Source organism: Manis javanica, chromosome 2, assembly GCF_040802235.1.
Source record: "Manis javanica isolate MJ-LG chromosome 2, MJ_LKY, whole genome shotgun sequence".
Lineage (NCBI taxonomy): Eukaryota > Metazoa > Chordata > Mammalia > Pholidota > Manidae > Manis > Manis javanica.
In genome coordinates, this window is record NC_133157.1 from 224,384,627 (window position 1) to 224,403,505 (window position 18,879).

General features: G+C 45.5%; 1 protein-coding gene and 1 long non-coding RNA gene across 19 annotated transcripts in view; one reads left to right on the plus strand and one right to left on the minus strand.

Annotated features, from left to right (window-relative positions):
* PTK2 (protein tyrosine kinase 2) overlaps window positions 1–18,879 on the plus strand; it is a 299,782-nt gene that overhangs the window by 267,695 nt on the left and 13,208 nt on the right. For all 18 annotated transcript variants that reach the window (XM_073230260.1, XM_073230262.1, XM_073230268.1 and 15 more), the window contains 4 exons: window positions 1,236–1,322; window positions 4,903–5,040; window positions 5,821–5,952; window positions 12,565–12,627. In XM_073230260.1, coding sequence (XP_073086361.1) covers window positions 1,236–1,322; window positions 4,903–5,040; window positions 5,821–5,952; window positions 12,565–12,627 — 420 coding nt within the window. The remainder of the gene's footprint in view (window positions 1–1,235; window positions 1,323–4,902; window positions 5,041–5,820; window positions 5,953–12,564; window positions 12,628–18,879) is intronic.
* LOC140848060 (uncharacterized) lies at window positions 9,235–10,999 on the minus strand. The gene is made up of 2 exons (XR_012128615.1): window positions 10,916–10,999; window positions 9,235–9,656 (listed from the first exon to the last, which is right to left on the minus strand). It is a non-coding gene; the product is annotated as an uncharacterized lncRNA (long non-coding RNA).

Below are 18,879 nucleotides of genomic sequence, written 5' to 3' on the forward strand. Positions count from 1 at the left end.
AGCGGGGAGCAGAGGACTTAGGTTTGTGTCAGGTGGGAGGAGTCAGGAGCACCGTGTGAAAAGCGCAAAGGACAGGTGTTGTGCTGGTTGAGGTAAGAAACACGCCAGGCAGGGGGACAGTGAGGCTGCTCCTAGAGACTTGGATTTACTCAGAACCTAACTTGAGCACAGCATGTGTTCGTCACACATGGACCATGTGGGACCATCGGAAAGAGACACAGGAACTAGGTATTCCCTTCCCTAGGCTTGCTGGGGCCCAAGTCCATTTCCTTTTTTTCTGGTCGTACTTGGCAGAGAATAATGGGTTTCCACCTTGTGAAGTCCCTGAGGTCCAGAAAGCTTTGCCGACTTATTTTCTACTTCAGACTAAACCGTCCTTTGGCTGTGAACTTGGAATGCACACGTCTCGTCAACAGCATGAGAATTTTAGAGCTGGAAATGGTAGTAGAGTTCCTCTAAGTTCAGCTCCCCCTTTATAGGTGAGGAAATAGAAGCCGGGGGGCTCACTCCGCTGCCTGCAGCCGCACGGCCCACAGGCAGCAGGCCAGACCGGGGTCCGGCCTCTCAGGCTCCAGCTTGCTGCCCAGGTTGGTTGCATTTCCTTGATGCCAAGTGGCGCTGAGCATCTTTTCGTGTACTTGTTAGCAAGTGGTATATCTGCTTTGGGTCTGCTCAAGTCCTTTGGCCACTGTTTAATTAGATTGTCACTTACTGTCGCATTACAGAGTAATTTATATATTCTGGATATTATCTCTTATCAGATACATGATTTGCAAATACTTCCATTCTGTGGGTTGTTGTCTCAGGGTCTCAGTATCATCTGCAACACAAAAGCTTTTATATTGATGCAGTTCAATCTTTTTTTTTCCTTGTTGATCAAGCTTTTGGTTCATATCTAACATTGCCTAACCTAAGGTCCCAAAGATCTGCTCCTATATTTTCCTGTCAGAATTTTATAGTTTTAGCTCTTCCATTAAGATCTATGATCCTTTTTGAGTTATTTGTGTCTTCTGTGGGGAAGAGATCCAGCTTCCTTTTCTCACGTGTGGCTATCCTGCTGCCCCAGCATCTCCTGTTGAGGACTATTTCCCCATTGAAATGTCATGACACCCTTTATGATTCTTTCCAGCTAAGCCCTTTTAGAGAAATATCTTTCTGTTCTTTTCAATAAAACATAGATTTACCAAAATAGTCAGAACGCTTATTCATGTAATCCTCTGTTGATTTGTTCACAGCCCAGCAGACCTGGTTATCCTAGTCCAAGGTCCAGCGAAGGATTTTATCCCAGCCCCCAGCACATGGTACAAACCAATCATTACCAGGTATGCCAGTCATTACAGATATAAGATGTATATTTTATTCTTTAGCACATATGGGGGTGGGGGAGGCACATTGTGCATTTATTTGTTTTTTATTTCTTGACTCACAAGTAAGATTTGGTGACCGGAAGCTCTCAGAGACGGTTGTTTCGGCATCCCCAGGCAGAGGAGACTAGTAGTATCTCGGTCTTAAAGCAGCTGAGCAGCTGTCATCTCCCCCTGCTCTCAGGTCCATGCCTGCCTGTCTCGGTAAAGTGCAGGGTGCGCCCTGCAGAGGTGCTTCTACACTGGGAAGTTTCTGGAAGGCAAGAATAAAATTTAGAATTACCTTACAAACCAGATGCAGTGTCATGTGGGTGAGCACGGAAAGACTATTAGACTTACAGGAAGATACCCTGTGCATGTTAGATAAGACCATTCTTGGAAGGAAAGGCCCAGAAGCAAAGTCAGTCGTTTTTGTTTGCCTGATGTTGAGGGAAGAGTATTAGCTTTTGGGGGTATAACTTACTTAACTGTGAAATGAACAGATCTTAGTTCTGACAGACGCACACCCCAGCGGGCCCACACCCACATCAAATACAGAACACTCCTCTAACTGCAGAAAGCTCCCTCCTGCCCCCGTCAGCCGCCCGCAGCCCAGACGCAGCCACTGTCTGAGCTGACGGAGGCTCTGCTGCTGCGAAATCCTGGCAGCGGGCCCTGCAGTGGCCCCCAGCTCAGCCTCTCCCGCGGTGTGCTGCCTGGGGGCTGACGTCTTGCTGAGGGTGTCAGCAGTTCATTCCTTTTTAATGTGGAGAAGTATTTTATTGTATGACTCTATCACAGATGGTTTATCCACAATGATGTCGTTCTGATAATTTTAAAAAGTTTGTCAAATAATTCCCAAGAAATAAAGGAGTCTCTTGTAATTGGTCTGGCTTATGGCTTTATTATAGCCGTGTCTTTTATATAGCTGGGCTTCCCGCCCATTGATATTCACAGCTACTTGACTAGGTTAGTTGTGATGACCAGACTTAAATAGTAAGTGGGTAATTGGAGAACAGCTAAAATACAAAACAAAAACCCTGTAGGTCTGGAGAGGAAAGCCAAAGACCCCCTCACTTGCCGCCCTCCTCAGGGGTCTCAGCATATAAGGGGGGCGGGCGCCCTCTTTCCCGCTCCTTCCCCAGGTGATGGAGAGTCAAATGGCAGTGTTGGTGTCCCTTATGTGCCACTAATATATGGCTTAATTTAAGGCTTCTCAGATCAGTACAGACAGAAATTCTTCACTGTTGGTCTAGGGTCCCTGGCGGGGGTGCGGGAGACAAGCACATGTTGGTGGCAGTTTAGATCAGTGAGACCCTGCTTCGCTGTCTCCGGATCCCAGACCCCGATTCTGAAGTGGAGTCCAGGAATGCCGCGTCATTAGTGAGCCTGTGGGGGATGCTGTTCTAGGATAGCCACTGCCTGGAGGAAGGCTCGAGTCACTGGGCTGTCCAGGGCAGATCTTCATAGCAAGCTGGCCCAACTCCCGGCAAGCATCCAGCCCCTCTGCCCAGCACTGTTCTAGGCACTGGGAACATGCAGATGAGTGTGGGCTCCCTTCCCATGGTGGGAGGTGCTCACAGGGCCCCTCTGCCACCACACATCTGGATTGCTGATCCCCTCATACTGTGGCTCATTGTGTGGCATGAAGGAGCCAGAACTCCGATGCAGGACTGTGGTCAGGACAGCTGGAGGGGTGTGAGGCTAAGGATAGAAGACCCACATGTGCCACTGCCCTGGCTGACAGCGGAGGGCCCTGGGGCAGCCCAGCATCTGTGCCCGGCCAGTAAGGAAGTCAGAGCTCAGTAGCAGCGTGTGGTTCCAGAATGGTCCAGAGAAGACATGACAGTGCCTAGTAGTAAGACAGTGAACATGGTGAGGGTCCTGGCAGGCCTCTGCGGGCTGCAGCCCAGGGGCTGGGGCATGGCCGTGCACGGCACTTCCGGGGCTTAGGGTTCTGGCACGTGTTAATTATTATTAAAAGTCTGTCCCCTAGAGTGGAAGCCCCTGAGGGCAGGGACTTGTGTCTCCTTTAAGTGCCTAGAACAGTGTGTGGCACAGAACAAGGGGTCAGTGAATGAATGAAAACATTCTTTTTTTTTTTTTCATGAAATGAATGATTAACCTCACTCAGCCTCAAGTTCCTTTATCTTGTAAACAAGAACAGCTACAGGACATTTCCTGGTGTTATTTCATGTTCCTTTTTAGCCTAAAACACTCATCTGATCCTTTCACATGGTTGGTGTTTTATAGAAAACTACTGTAGGTTATTTGAAATCTTAGTTGTGAAATTCCTGCATGTCCTCCAGCAGTATATCCCTCTTGACCAAAAATAGTGAAACCGCATTTTATGTGTAGTAGAATTATTACTAAAATATTTGCATTCAAGGAAACTGAAAACTAACTCTACATCTTATTTGAAAGTTACTTACTTATTGTCAGTGTGGAATTTTAGTATAAATCAGTGGCTAGAGTCCTAACAAAAGCACAAAATCTCCATTGAAGGGTGTGTTAATATTTGGAAATGTAGATCTGGCTGTGCTTTACCTCATCAAAAAATTAACTGACAGCCCTGGCCACCCAGCGCTAGCCTCGTGAGTCGTGGAAGCAAAGACTGATTCCATGTGCTCTCCCGACGGAGGAAGGGCACCAGGTGAAGGAACTCTTACTTTACTTCTGCCCTGAAGCGTTTGTCCATGTCCAGCTGCCCGTCTTCTGTGTCTCGGCCATCATTAGTCCACGAAGGCGTGGCCTCTCTGCCATCATCAGCCCTAGTTCCTTAGCGGACACGCATCTGCGAGGAATGTTTGGTTGGGGGAGCAGGAGTGGGTTGCAAAGGAAGGGGGTTCTGGAGCCCTGCCTTGCTTCGCCACGTCTGTGGCCTCTGTTGCTTTGCATCCAAGGGTGACCTGCTCTTAGCACCGGAGTAAGTGTAAAATGCAGAGTAAGTGACTTCCGATTTTCTCATGTGCATTTGTGTAGTTGTCTAATGCAGCCATAACTGATTGCCTTTCTTGAGGTGTTGGTTGAGAGTCCGTTTCCTAGCCTTAGCAGCTTCCGGAGGTCTCCTACATTCCTCGGCTTATGACCCCTCCTCTACCTGCAAGGGCAGCAGTGTTGTGCCTCTGACCTTTCTACCCCACTTCCATCCCCTGCTCACACCCCCTTCCATCCCCTGCTCACACCCCCTTCCGTCCCCTGCTCACACCCACTTCCATCCCCTGCTCACACCCCCTTCCATCCCCTGCTCACACCCCCTTCCATCCCCTGCTCCTTCCCTCTTGCTTTTCTAAGGACCTTTGTGGTCACGTGGAATACACTCAGTTACCCGAGGATAGTCTCTCCACGTCCAGATTTCTCATATAACCCTGTAGCCAGTCCCTGCCATGTAAGGGACCATATTCACAGGTTTGGGAGGAGGATGCGGACGGACCTCTTGGGGAGCCGATTCCCCACTGTGGTGTTTTCCGTGATCTCGTGGTGACCTCTCACATGGGAGGCAGAACTGTGCAGAAGACACGTGTGTCAGTTGTGGCCCTGCCTCCTCACTCATTTCCAGGTCTCTGGCTACCCTGGCTCACATGGGATCGCAGCCCTGGCTGGCAGCATCTACCCAGGTCAGGCATCTCTTTCGGACCAAACAGATTCGTGGAATCACAGGCCACAGGAGATGTCGGTGTGGCAATCCAGTGTGGAGGTAAACGGGACATTCTAGGGCTTCCAGTTTGTTAACTGAGGAACCCTGGCCCAAGGTGCCTTTGATTCTAAATCTAGATTATGATGACCTATTTCTCACATCAAGATACTACATTTACTCAAATGCTTCCTGGTTCTGTGAATCTTCTCTACTAAAAGGAGAGATGCTAGCTACCATCAGTGGCCCATTCATTTGAAAGGCAGAGCCCTGAGTTTAATATAATCACCGTCTACATGAGGCCAAGGAAGAAACAGGAAGACAGAGCCTCCATTCTATGGACCTTGTTTAACTTCTACTAAATTTTCCTGGTAAAACCAAGAACCACTCTTGTAATATTGGAAGTTATTTTTTTGAATCCAAGAGCATCTATAGTTGTCTGCTATTTATGTTCTTTTCCTTGGAGTAAACATGTTTAATAACTGCTTAATATTCAATAGTATACATGTATCATATTTAATCCTCCTCCTACTATTTTATTTTCCAGATTGTTTCCACCTTTTTTTACTGTAACTAATGATGCATTCTTTGCACCTATCTTGGAGTATTTCTTTAGAATAATTCCCTGCAAGTAGAGCTGTGAGCTGAACACTTGTATACTTTTTAAAGGTGCTTGGCACATACTGACTTGCAGCTCCCAGACAAGTTGCTCCCACAAGCAGAGCCTGAGAGTCCGTTTCTACCACTCTCACGATTTTGCTTAATTTTTAGAAAGGTGCACAGAAAAAAGGAAGAGCATCATAAGTAGACTTCTGAGAGTGGGTGTGCTGTTTTAACTCCTAGGACTCTGCAGCTCTGGACCTTCGTGGAATGGGGCAAGTGTTGCCACCCCACCTGATGGAAGAGCGGCTGATCCGACAGCAGCAGGAGATGGAAGAAGATCAGCGCTGGCTGGAGAAAGAGGAGAGGTTTCTGGTAATTGTGTTTCAGAAAGGTCTCCTCCACTTTTTAAGTCCTGCTAGAGTTGACTACATTGCAAATGATTGCAAACATTCATCTGTAACAGTTTAAGTAAGACTTATAGGTTTATATGTGATCCCTAAAACTAGCAATAGTGTGTTAACTTTTCTTGAATTGCTTCTTCAGGATAAATTTTTAAGATTTTGGAAGTGTCATCACGGGCACAGAGTGAGTGTCTCTGTGGTCGCACGTCCCTGCAGCGTGTGCACAGAAGTGGCCCCCGTTTGAGTGTCAGCTCGCACTCAGACTTTGCATCGTGCTTCTGCAGGACGTGTGGCTCCGGGCAGGAGTCCCAGAGCTCGCTGGGCCACACTCCTCTTTCTCAGGCTGACAGATACAGATGTCTTCCCACATGTATGTGGGGTTGTGGGTGGGAAGTGTCAGGCAGCTCTTGCCAACCACCTCCTCAGCAGTCTCCTGGGGACAGAGAGGAAGTGGCGACGCAGAGCGGTCTCTGTGTGTCACTTGTCCCGAGGACCCTTTAGGACTTGTGGCACCACTACCAGTACTCTGTGCTCTCAGCCTCAGGGCTGCCTCGCCTGTCACCCTGAACAGCTATTTCAGCCTTCCTGAACTAGTCTGGGAAGAAAGGACAGCTGAGTGGGGCCCGGACTCACACCATTCCCACAAATTCCCGATCAGTGACCCTGCCTGGGTCGTCCAAAGCCAGTCCCCTCGTGCTGTAGTTTAGTAAGCATTCCCCAAGGCCAGCTCTGTGCTGAGCTCTATCCTGAGGGACTAGATGTCAGTGAGGGAGGTTCAGCCCTGTTCATAAACCGCATAAAGTCTTACAGGCAGAGAAATGTTTAAATCAACAATCAGTGATATTTTTAGACAGTGGTTTCAAATGGTATTCTATAGAACTTACCACCGTGTGATTCTGTTGTCATTCTTTATACATGGCTTTCATTTTCTAAACTAGTTTAAGCAAGCCACCTGCATGCTCAAGTTTGGGGAAGCACGTTTCAGACTGTTGGAGAGGCCACGGTGCTGCTGGCCTCAGGAATCCTGCCATCCCAGGGCACACGTGTAAACTTGGAAATGGATCATGTTAGAAAGGAGCTTGCCTCTTTCTTTTTTTAAAATTTAGGCCCACAAACATCATACACACTCCACGCTCATTCTAGTCTGAAAAGTAAATGTTACCAGTTCTTCAAACTAGAATTAATATGTTTAGATAGTGATGAAGATGCTGGGGTCGGATTGCTTTGGAACAAAGGGTTGGCTGTGAGAGTTGTGGGGGGGCGTGGCTGTGGCGGTGCTCGGTGGGGCACAGCCTGCCCCTGGGGCCAGAGAGGAGTCCAGGGAGGCTCTGGAGCCAAGGCTGCGGGGTTCGTTTGAATTTGAGAGGCGAACAGGCTAAGAAATACATTCTAGACAGAGAAGCGCACCTGTAAAGAGAGCCCAGATGACCCGCCGGGCCTCCAGGCCTGCGAGCTGACCCTCCCTCTCTCCCTGCGCACAGTGAGCCCTGATTTTGACAGGACTTAAGCACACGAGGGGAGGTGTAGCGTACAGGCCCACTGAGGAAGGCTGAGGGGCTGGAATGATAGGAGGGGACCAGCCAAGAAGATCTGCAGAAGCATCCCAGGGAGAGACAGAATGTGCAAGACCCAAGGCAAGGAGGGTCTGAGGATCGGAAAGACAACGTCAGTGGAAGAGCGCAGTGAGAAGGGGGACAGACGGCATGGGCCCCTCGGGACACGGTGGGGTTGTTGGAACAGGGCACAGGTGGTGGCAGGGAAAGGAGAGCAGGCTGCTACTGGGCACTCAGAACCATCCTTCCAGCCCCGGCTTTGCTTCCAAGAGGGCATCGCTTGAAAGAACGTGGACTGCAGAATCAGCCAAATAAAAATCAATGCAGGTTATTATGGCCTGTGTGAACTGTTTAACCTCTTTGTGCTGTTGTTTCCTAATCTGTAAAATAATCATACCGTCTGTCAGACGACCCTTCCTCACGGGGGGGGGGGGGGGGGGGACGCAGGAGCGAGGACGGAGTGTGTTGGTGGCGGCAGAGGAGGGGAGCACAGCACCGCTCGGTCAGAGGGCCGTTCTCTCTTGCCCCCTTGTTCTCCACGGCAGCCGGAAAGCTGCCCTGGAGAGAACTGGGAATCCTAGATCATAGCCATCGCACGACACAGGTTCCCGCAGACAATCCCACGGTACATTTGGGCTGCTTCTGACTAGTAGATCCCCTGAGAGATTTTAGCCGCTTTCAAAGGGATTCTGCAACGGAGCATTGCAGGAATCACTCAGGAGCTGGACATCGTTTTATTGGATTTATTTGTCATTATAAATAAACCTTAATTTGTTTTTGCTATTTATAAGGGCTCCCTTAAGTTGCTGGTTTTTAGCTGTCAGCCAGCAAGGCTCTGGCTGTGTCTGAATACAGGGTTTCCCCAGGATGAGGAACCTGGGGGTCCCTCTATGCAGGCTGCTCAAGCTACCAGTGAGCAAGTGCCCATTTCTATTTTTCCTAAACCATCATAGACCCAATAGTCTTGTAAAATAAAAATCAGTTACTAGAAAAAGGAAGTTTTTAAAAAGATGTACAAAATATAAGCCAAACTTTTTTATTGCAAACTCTAACAAACCTAGAAATTACTGTTTCATATTTACCGCAGAAATTTCTAAGGACACTTGCCTTCTGGTACAAATTATTCCTGCCCTGCCCTGGTTCCCTGACTATGCTGGGAGCAGCCCCCCACTCCTCTCCATGAGGCCATCTGTGCACCTGATGGAGGAGGCATGTCTTGTCTGAAAAGTTAACTCTGTAAGGTTGCTTTGTCCGTAATATTTCCCAGAGGCTTTCTAATAGGTCAGGATCCTCAACTGCTTTCTGGAGCCTTCTGTTTTCAGGACTTCCATCACTGTGTGGTCACTGTGAGTGACAGCCACTGTGTTCTCGCGTGCACCTTGGTGAGCTGGGACCTGCCACACGCGCCTCCTTCAGCGCACGTGAAGAGCAGCAGGCTGTGGTCCACAGCCGCGCAGCCGTGACCTGCAGCTCATCCTCCTCCTCTTACCCGGTGCAGTTGATGGCCTTTCCAAGGGCGCTCTGTGCCTGAGACTATACTGCGCAGGGCTCTCCTGCGAATGGGCCGAGGGCCTGCAGCCCGGACACAAGCCTCAGTCTGTTTAGAGGACTTTCCTTTCTGTTGGGCGCTGCTTAAAGATAGAATAAATTTGTTACTTGCTTATTTTTATCCCTGTATGCACAGTAATTTTCCAGTGCAGTACTGTGCTAAAGACAGGGCTTTAATTTTAAAATGAGAAGCTCTTGTCTACATAAAGCCAACTTTGTGTTCTGAGAAAGGAAATAGATGTTTGAGCTGTTCTTCCTCTCAGACAGATCCAGTCAGTCTGATGAGAGATGAATGCCAAGACAGGGTCAAAGAGCATGGCCAGGACAGCTGTCAGAAGCCTGCTTCTGCTTCTGTTCCTGCCTCGGAGCCGGGCCACCTCCCTCCCATATTGCTGTCTCATGCCGGAGTCCAGGTTTGAGGACAGGGTAGTAGAGTCAGTCGGACAGGGCTGGAGTTGAAAGCCATTAGTCTTCAGTTTTCTGGAGTGATGGCAGTGTGAGGGTTGAATCCAAAGCTGGCCTGCTGGGCACTGTGTCCGTAGAACCAGAAACAGTGCTGCCACTCATCTGCTGCCTGAGAGAATGGAAGATACATGCCCACACATCAAAGTATGTTTATAGCAGCATTTCTTTGTGATATCAAGAACCAGAAACAACCCACTTGCCCACTGACAGCAGAATGGAGACACCCGCACAGTGGGACACTGCATAGCCCCTGCATGCGAGCTCAGGACGACCTGCGCGGAGTTTGTGGGAGAGCATGTGAGCAGGACCTGCAGGGACAGTCCCCGTGGGCCAGATGCCAAAGCAATGGGCCCTTGGCGAGCTGGGGGCAGAGCGCAGCTGGGCCTGTGAGGTGGTTTGCTTTGTGTCTTGACCTGGGTGGTGTGTCAGGCAGGTGCACACATATGTAAAAATGTGTTGAGCTTTATGCCTTAGATTTGTGAACTTTGTTGTGTCTAAGTTATACCTAAATTTTTTTTAATGCACACCCAGTAGGGAAAATAATCAAATAGCCTCCAACATTTTACTTTGGTGATCATTTGTTTTTAAGATTTTAAATATAAATTGTCTGATGTTATCTGTGATATTACTGTCTTCATATCTAGAATATTCTGTAAGGGGGAAAAGGAGAACTTAGCTTCATCCGGGAGCAGAAACAATAGAACGCCCCTCTTTCTGGCGGGCTGTCCGGGCCATATCGCTCTTTAATCCCCATGTTGGCAGCCGCCTTTCATCCGGGCAGGCTGTCAGCTATGTGAGGAAAAGGCTTAAAGTTTTCATTCATGGAACATGAGTGGACTTTAAATAGGTCAAATTAAAACCCTCTCTTTGAGAAAGTATGGCATAAGGGCTTTACCATATGCATGAAGAGAAATCATATGATTTATATGGAAATAAAAATTCATGTAGATACATGAAACAGCACTTTACTGTATAAGCAGACAATAATTGTGAGTTGCTTTTAAGTAAATAAGCCAATAAGATATTTCATGCATACAAAAGATGCTCACTAAATATTTGCTTCCTGACTGAACCCACCTTAAGTTACCTCAAACAATTAATTCTACCTTTCTAAACTTGAAGTTCCTCATAAAATGTCTTTTCAGTATTGCACTTTTATTAAGGAGCTCTATCAGCCGGTATTTACTAAACATCGAATATGTGTACATTAACTGTGCCAACCACTTATTTCATCTTTGTAATAATTTATGGAATGGGCGTTAGTCTGCCCATTTTATAGGTGAGGGAAATGGGTTTAGAGAGAGTAAGTGCCTTATCCAAAGAGGTGTTGACAGTTCCCAGGAAACTCAGGCGGTCATTCATTTCCACCTGTTTGTCTTGTTCTCCAAGGTGTAGTGGACTACAGAGGGGAAGCAGACGGCCCACGGCCTCTGTCCTCACAGGGCGCGGCATCTAATGAGAAAAAAGAAATGTCTGTTATCTGTGAGTGGGAGAAGGGCAGATCACAACAGGAGAAAGCATTTTGTTTACTTAGATGGCCAGGCCTCAGCGCCTGTGCAGAGGTGCTGGGCCACACCACCCAGAGACCCAGAGAAACGACCACAGGCAAACTGGGCAGCCGTGAGCAGTTTGGCAGCTGTGTGCAGAACTTCTCAAAGGTTCGAAACCTCTAACTCAGTGATCCCGTTCTTAGAAGTCTGTCCCAGGAAAAAATAATCAGGGATTTAGGCAAAGGTTTGTATACAAAGGCCACTGCCTATTTACACCTATTTAAGGCCACTGCTTAGTTATACAGTCGAAATTTTGAAAGTGGCCCAAATGTTCAACCAGCAGCAAGAGAACTCTTTATTTTATTTGACGCTTACAAGCACTGACTTAGTACTTTGTCAGTATTAATTCATTTAATCCTCCTAGCAAGCCTGGCAGCAGTCACTAATACTACCCATTTTAGAAATTAAGAAATTTGAAGCTCAGGTCACACAGCTTAAAAGGGTTGGAGCCTCCTCACTGTGGGCGTCTGTGGCAGCATTCATGCTGCAAAATGGTGTGCAGCCTTGTAGCATTTGTTTACCAGTTTCCACCATGTGATACTATGTGAAGGTCATGAAATTGTGTGACTTGATTTCATTTTTGTGGACATGCCTTTCAAAGAAGGGAGAGACGGAGCTCATTTCTGTCTCCCTGCCTCAGCGAGTGGTGTGGACTGTCCTCAGTGCCAGGCCCTCGCAGGTGTAGGAAGCCAAAGGCAGATCTGAGGGAAGTGATCCTGCCGACTTCTGCTAAGTGGAAGGTCCCCACGAGACCTGGCGGACCGGCGTAGACTAAAAAATGATGGGCTCTGCCTGGAGCACAGCCCTCGAAGGCCTGTGCACACAGCGAGGCATGGATCTGCCCAGCTGCCTGGTTGCTCCTGGGACCCGGCATGGGGCGTGGGGAGCAGGCTGGGAGCCACCATACAGACTGGTGTTCATGAGAAGAAAACTGTCCACCAACCTTTGCGCCATGACAGCAGGTGGTCTACTGTGCTTATTCCAGAATGAGTGACATTTGTGTACTCTTACTTATGGTAAATCCACGCTTCTCTGGATGCACTTTCGGGGTGGGGGGGGAAACTTGTAATGGAACCACTTGCTGCTTTCCAGACAGCCAAGTATACATAAGCCTTACTCTGCCCGGAAGCCGGAATTGTGCCCCCTGTTTTCCTCCTGGGGTGGAGGTTCTCAGTTAAGAAAACTCCATTTGCTGCGGAGGAGGTGGGGCGCAGGTTTTCTGTTGGTGTGCAGGGCTGTGGCCCAGGCACAGGTCCTGTGCACCTCGCATGTATGGAGAGAAGGGGCTTTGCTGGGGCAGCTGACCTGGGTTTGTCATCTCTGGGTCTTGAGAATTTTTCTGAAACTGGGGAACTCTCAACTCTTCTTTTAGAGGACAATTGTGTAACATAAGGAAAGAACTTAGTATAGAATATGTCTGTGATTTTCAAACCAAGAGTGAAAATGGCTTTCTTTGCATTTCTTTAGAAACCTGATGTGCGGCTCTCCCGAGGGAGTGTGGACAGGGAGGATGGATGTCTTCAGGGCCCGGTAAGCAGCCATCCTTTTTATGTCATAAGATATCCAAGTCAGTTTATATAGGTGATACTAAACACAATAATCCAATCTATAAGTAAAGTGAATGTTTTAGCCAAGAGTATAAAACAAAGCACACAGCCCAGCACTATATTCAGACACAGAAGGGTTCTACCTCAATACTAGTACAGTAGTTTCAATAGTAAGCTGAACTCTCTGCTCCCTAAAGAAATCTGCAGCCATGTTAACTGTCCATAGGCACAAGTTGTCTTTTGCTAAATTGTTGTGCTCTTATTGCATGGTTACAAGTTTCAAGCCACAGAAAGCTTGTTCCAGCAAAAAAGATGTTTTTGTTGTTGCAACGGAGATGCTTGAAACTCTTTAAAGAGCCAGCTTATGGTTATTCCAAATATGTTTAAAGCCTGCTAGAACTATTCCCCAGTCATTTGGGCAGTTAAAATTGTTTTGTTAGGATTTCCATCAGCAGACGTCTGGCTAAAATGAATGCAGATTTCTTTAAACACTTACAGAAATTCCAGTAAAAAAGGGAGAGCTGAGGAAGAGAAACAGAGCAGGGAGGGAGTAGAGGCCTGGGACTGCTGAACACCTAGCTCTAGAGATCTCTGGGAGCACGAACCTACATTGCCTGGTGCTCTGGTGAATAGTGGGGTAGGAAAGCTAAGACAGGCGGAATACCTGGAGAGACAGAGATTCCAGCTGCTTGTGGAAAACAGGGATTCATATCTGGCTGAGCTGGACAGGCAGTCTGAGAGACTTCCTAACAGCAAGATGGCTGCTAAAGGGGCAAGAATGACACAGAGCTTACTGCTCAGGAGAAAGGACAGGTAGACAAAATTGTCTGGGTGCACTCTGCCCAGCAGGTTGGGAACTTACACGATCTTCAGGCACTCCATCCCCCTGGCTGGCTACGAAGCTCGAAGGCCCCCCCATCGTGATATGCAGCCTGCTGTGTCTTCCTCCCGGCCAGCCTGCACCTGGCTTGCAAACCAGCAGCCCCTGCCCTGGCATCAGGCCAGCCAGAGGGAAGCCCCACCTACAGCAGCTACGAATGCAAAGCATAGAGGCTTACACCTGTGTGTTCGGCCCACTGGTTCTGGCAGTGGACGCAGGCATAACAGCCAGGAAACAGGAAGCAACTCTTTCCTCCCCAGACACCAGCACTGCTCCCCTGCAGCTCCCAACACTGCTCCAGGGGCTGAGCAGCTCCAGAGAGCAGAGCTTCAGGGCGCTGGAGGGCACCACATGCAAATATGAAATGTCAAAGCAACCTGGTTCAAAGCAAAATCTCAACACCAGAGAAAGGACCAAGTGAGACTGAATTAATAAATCTCCCTGAAAAAGATTTCAAAATAAAAATCATAAACATGCTCATGGAGGTACAGAAAAATATTCAAGAACTCAGGAACGAATTTAGGGCAGAGATTCAATCATTGAAGAGCACAATGGAGGGTATTAAAAGGAGATTAGATACGGTGGAGGAGACGATAAGTGAAATACAAACTAGGAAAGAGGAATACAAAGAAGCTGAGGCACAGAGAGAAAAAAGGATCTCTAAGAATGAAAGAATATTGAGAGAACTGTGTGACCAATCCAAATGGAACAATATTGGTATTATAGGGATACCAGAAGGAGAGAGAGAGAGAGAGAAAGTGTTTTAGAGGAAGTAATTGCTGAAAACTTCACCAATCTCAGAAGGAGATAGTTGCTCAGGCCATGGAGGTACACAGATCTCCCAACACAAAGGACCCAAGGAGGACAATAGCAAGACATACAGTAATTAAAATGACAAAGAGCAAGGATAAGGACAGACTATTAAAAGCAGTCAGAGAGAGAAATAAGATCACATACAAAGGAAAGCCCATCAGGCTATCATCAGACTTCTCAGCAGAAACCTTACAGGCCAGAAGGGACTGGTGTGATTTATTTAATGCAATGAAGCAGAAGGGCCTCGAACCAAGATTACTAATCCAGCAAGATTATCATTTAAATTTGAAGGACAAAGTAAACAATTTCCAGATAAGCAAAAGCTGAGAGAATTTAGCTCCCACAAACCATCTCTACAGTGTATTGTGGAGGGACTGCTATAGATGGAAGTGTTCCTACGGTTAAATAGCTGTCACCAGAGGTAATAAAAAAGGATAGACAAAGAGTACAGAATATGATACCAATATATTAAGAATGGAGGGTGAAGAAAAAAGAGGGGGGAAAAAGAACCTTTAGACTGTGTTTCTAACAGCATACTAAGAGAGTTAAGTGAGACTCTTAGATAGTAAGTTACCCTTCAACCTTTGGTAACCACGAATCTAAAGCCTGCAATGGCAGTAAGAACATACCTGTTGATAATCACCCTTAATGTAAATGGACTGAATGTACCAATCAAAAGACATAGAGTTACTGAATGGATAAAAAAACAAGACCCATCTATGTGCTGCCTACAAGAGACTCACTTCAAACCCAAAGACATACACAGACTAAAAATGAAGGGATAGAAAAAGATATTTCATGCACCTAATAGGGAGAAAAAAGCAAGTGTTGCACGGATCAATGAACAAATAAAAACAGAGATCAAAGAATATATGGAGACAAATGACAACAATAATTCAACAACACAAAATCTGTGGGATGCAGCGAAGGCGGCGCTAAGAGGGAAGTATATTGCAATACAGGCCTACCTCAGGAAAGAAGAACAATCCCACATGAGCAGTCTAAACTCAACAATTAACAAAACTAGAAAAAGAAGAACAAATGAGGCCCAAAGTCAGTAGAAAGAGGGACATAATAAAGATTAGAGCGGAAATAAATAAAATCGAGAAGAATAACACAATAGAATCAATGAAAGCAAGAGCTGGTTCTTCAAGAAAATAAACAAAATAGATAAACCCCTAGCCAGACTTATCAAGAAAAAAAGAGAGTCTACACACATAAACAGAATCAGAAATGAGAAAGGAAAAATCACCTCAGACACTACAGAAATACAAAGAATTATTAGAGAATACTATGAAAAATATATGCTGACAAACTGCATAACCTAGAAGAAATGGACAACTTTCTAGAAAAATACAACCTTCTAAGATTGACCCAGAAAGGAACGGAAAACCTGAACAGACCAATTACTAGCAATGAAATTGAATTGGTAATCAAAAAACTAAGAACAAAATCCCAACACCAAATGGCTTCACCGCTGAATTTTATCAAACATTTAGTGAAGATCTAATATCCATCCTCCTTAAAGTTTTCCAAAAAGTAGAAGAGGAGTGAATACTTCCAAAGTCATTCTATGAGCCCAGCATCACCCTAATAACAAAACCAGGCAGACACCACAGAAAAAGAAAATTACAGACCAATATCCCTGATGAATATAGATGCAAATATACTCAACAAAATATTAGCAAACCGAATTCAAAAATAGATCAAGAAGATCATCCATCATGATCAAGTAGGATTTATTCCAGGGACGCAAGGATGGTACGATATTCGAAAATCCATCAACATCATCCACCGCATCAACAAAAAGAAGGACAAAAACCACATGGTCATCCCCATAGATGCCAGAAAAGCTTTTGACAAAATTCAACATCCATTCATGATAAAAACTCTCAAGAAAAAGGGTATAGAGGGTAAGTACCTAAACATAATAAAGGCCATATATGACAAACCCACAGCCAACATCATACTTAACAGCAAGAAGCTGAAAGCCTTTCCTTTAAGATCGGGAACAAGACAAGGATGCCCACTCTCCCCACTTTTATTTACATAGTTCTGGAGGTCCTTGCATGGCAATCAGACAACACAAAGAAATAAAAGGCATCCAGATTGGTAAAGAAGAAGTTAAACTGTCCTTGTTTACAGATGACATGATATTGTACATAAAAATTCCTAAAGAATCCACTCCAAAACTACTAGAACTAATATCTGAATTGAACAATGTGCAGGATACAAAATTAGTACACAGAAATCTGTTGCACTCCTATACACTAATGATGAACTAACAGAGAAATCAGGAACACAGTTCCTTTCACAATTGTGCCAAAAAGAATAAAATACCGAGGAATAAACCTAACGAAGAAGTGAAAGACCTATACAATGAAAACTACAAGACACTCATGAGAGAAATTAAAGAAGATACCAATAAATGGAAACACATCCTGTGCTCATGGATAGGGAGAATTAATATTGTCAAAATGGCCATCCTGCCTAAAGCAATCTACAGATTCAATGCAGTCCCTATCAAAATACCAACAACATTCTTCAACGAACTAGAGAAAATAATTCTAAAATTCATATGGAACCACAAAAGACCCCAAACAGCCAAAGTAATCCTGAAAAGGAAGAATAAAGCAGGGGGGATCTCACTCCCCAACTTCAAGCTCTACTACAAAGCCACAGTAATCAAGACAATTTGGTACTGGCACAAGAACAGACCCATAGACCAGTGGAACAGAATAGAGAGTCCAGATATAAACCTAAGCATATATGGTCAATTAATATACAATAAAGGAGCCATGGATATACAATGGGGAAATGACAGCCTCTTCAACAGCTGATGTTGGCAATACTGGACAGCTACATGTAAGAGAATGAAACTGGATCACTGTCTAACCCCATACACAAAAATAAACTCAAAATGGATCAAAGACCTGAGTGTAAGTCCTGAAACCATGAAACTTCTAGAAAAAAACATAGGCAAAAATCTCTTGGACATAAACATGAGAAACTTTTTCGTGAACATATCTCCCTGGGCAAGGGAAACAAAAGCAAAAATTAACTATATCCAGTCCCAAAAATGGGACTATATCAAGCTGAAAATCTTCTGTATAGCAAAGGGCACCATCAATAGAACAAAAAGACATCCTACAGTATGGGAGAATATATTCATAAATGACATATCGATAAAGGGTTGACATCCAAAATACGTAAAGAGCTCACAAACCTCAACAAACAGAAAATAATCCAATTAAAAATGGACAGAGGACCTGAACAGACACTTCTCCAAAGAAGAAATTCAGATGGCCAACAGGCACATGAAAAGATGCTCCACATCGCTAATCATCAGAGAAATGCAAATTAAAACCGCAATGAGATATCACCTCACACCAGTTAGGATGGCCACCATCCAAAAAACAAACAACAACAAATGTTGGCAAGGATGTGGAGAACAGGGAACCCTCCTACACTGATGGTGGGAATGTAAATTAGTTCAACCATTGTGGAAAGCAGTATTGAGCTTCCTCAAACTAAAAATAGAAATACCATTTAACCCAGGAATTCCACTCCTAGGAATTTACCCTAAGAATGCAGGAGCCCAGTTTTAAAAAAACATATGCACCCCTATGTTTATCGCTGCACTATTTACAATAGCCAAGATATGGAAGCAACCTAAGTGTCCATCAGTAGATGAATGGATAAAGAAGAAATGGTACATATACACAATGGAATATTATTCAGCCATAAGAGAAAACAAATCCTACCATTTGCAACAACATGAATGGAGCTAAGAGGGTATTATGCTCAGTGAAATAAGCCAGGCGGAGAAAGATAAGTATCAGATGATTTCACTCTTCTGTGGAGCATAAGAACAAAGAAAAAACTGAAAAAACAAAACAGCAGCAGAATCACAGAACCCAAGATCGACTAACAGTTACCAAAGGGAAAGGGACTGGGGAGGATGGGTGGGTAGGGAGGGATAAGGTGGGGAAAAAGAAAGGGGGCATTATGATTAGTATGTATAGTGGGAGTGGGGGGGCACGGGGAGAGCTGTGCAACCCAGAGAAGACAAGTAGTGACTCTACAGCATCTTACTGTGCTAATGGACAGTGACTGTGAAGGGGTATGTGGGGGGGACTTGGTGAAGGAGGGAGCCTAGTAAACATAATGCCTTTCATGTAATTGTAGATTAATGATACCAAAATTTAAAAAAAAAAGACGTATGCACCTCTATGTTTACTGCAGCAGTATTTACAATAGCTAAGATATAGAAGCAACCTAAGTGTCCATCAGTAGATGAATGGATAAGGAAGATGTGGTACATATACACAATGGAATACTACTCAGCCTTCAGAAAGAAACAAATCCTACCATTTGCAACAACATGGATGGAGCTAGAGGGTATTATGCTCAGTGAAATAAGCCAGGCGGAGAAAGACAACTACCAAATGATTTCACTCATTTGTGGAGCATAAGAACAAAACAAAACTGAAGGAACAAAACAGCAACAGACTCACAGACGCCAAGAAGAGATTAGCGGTT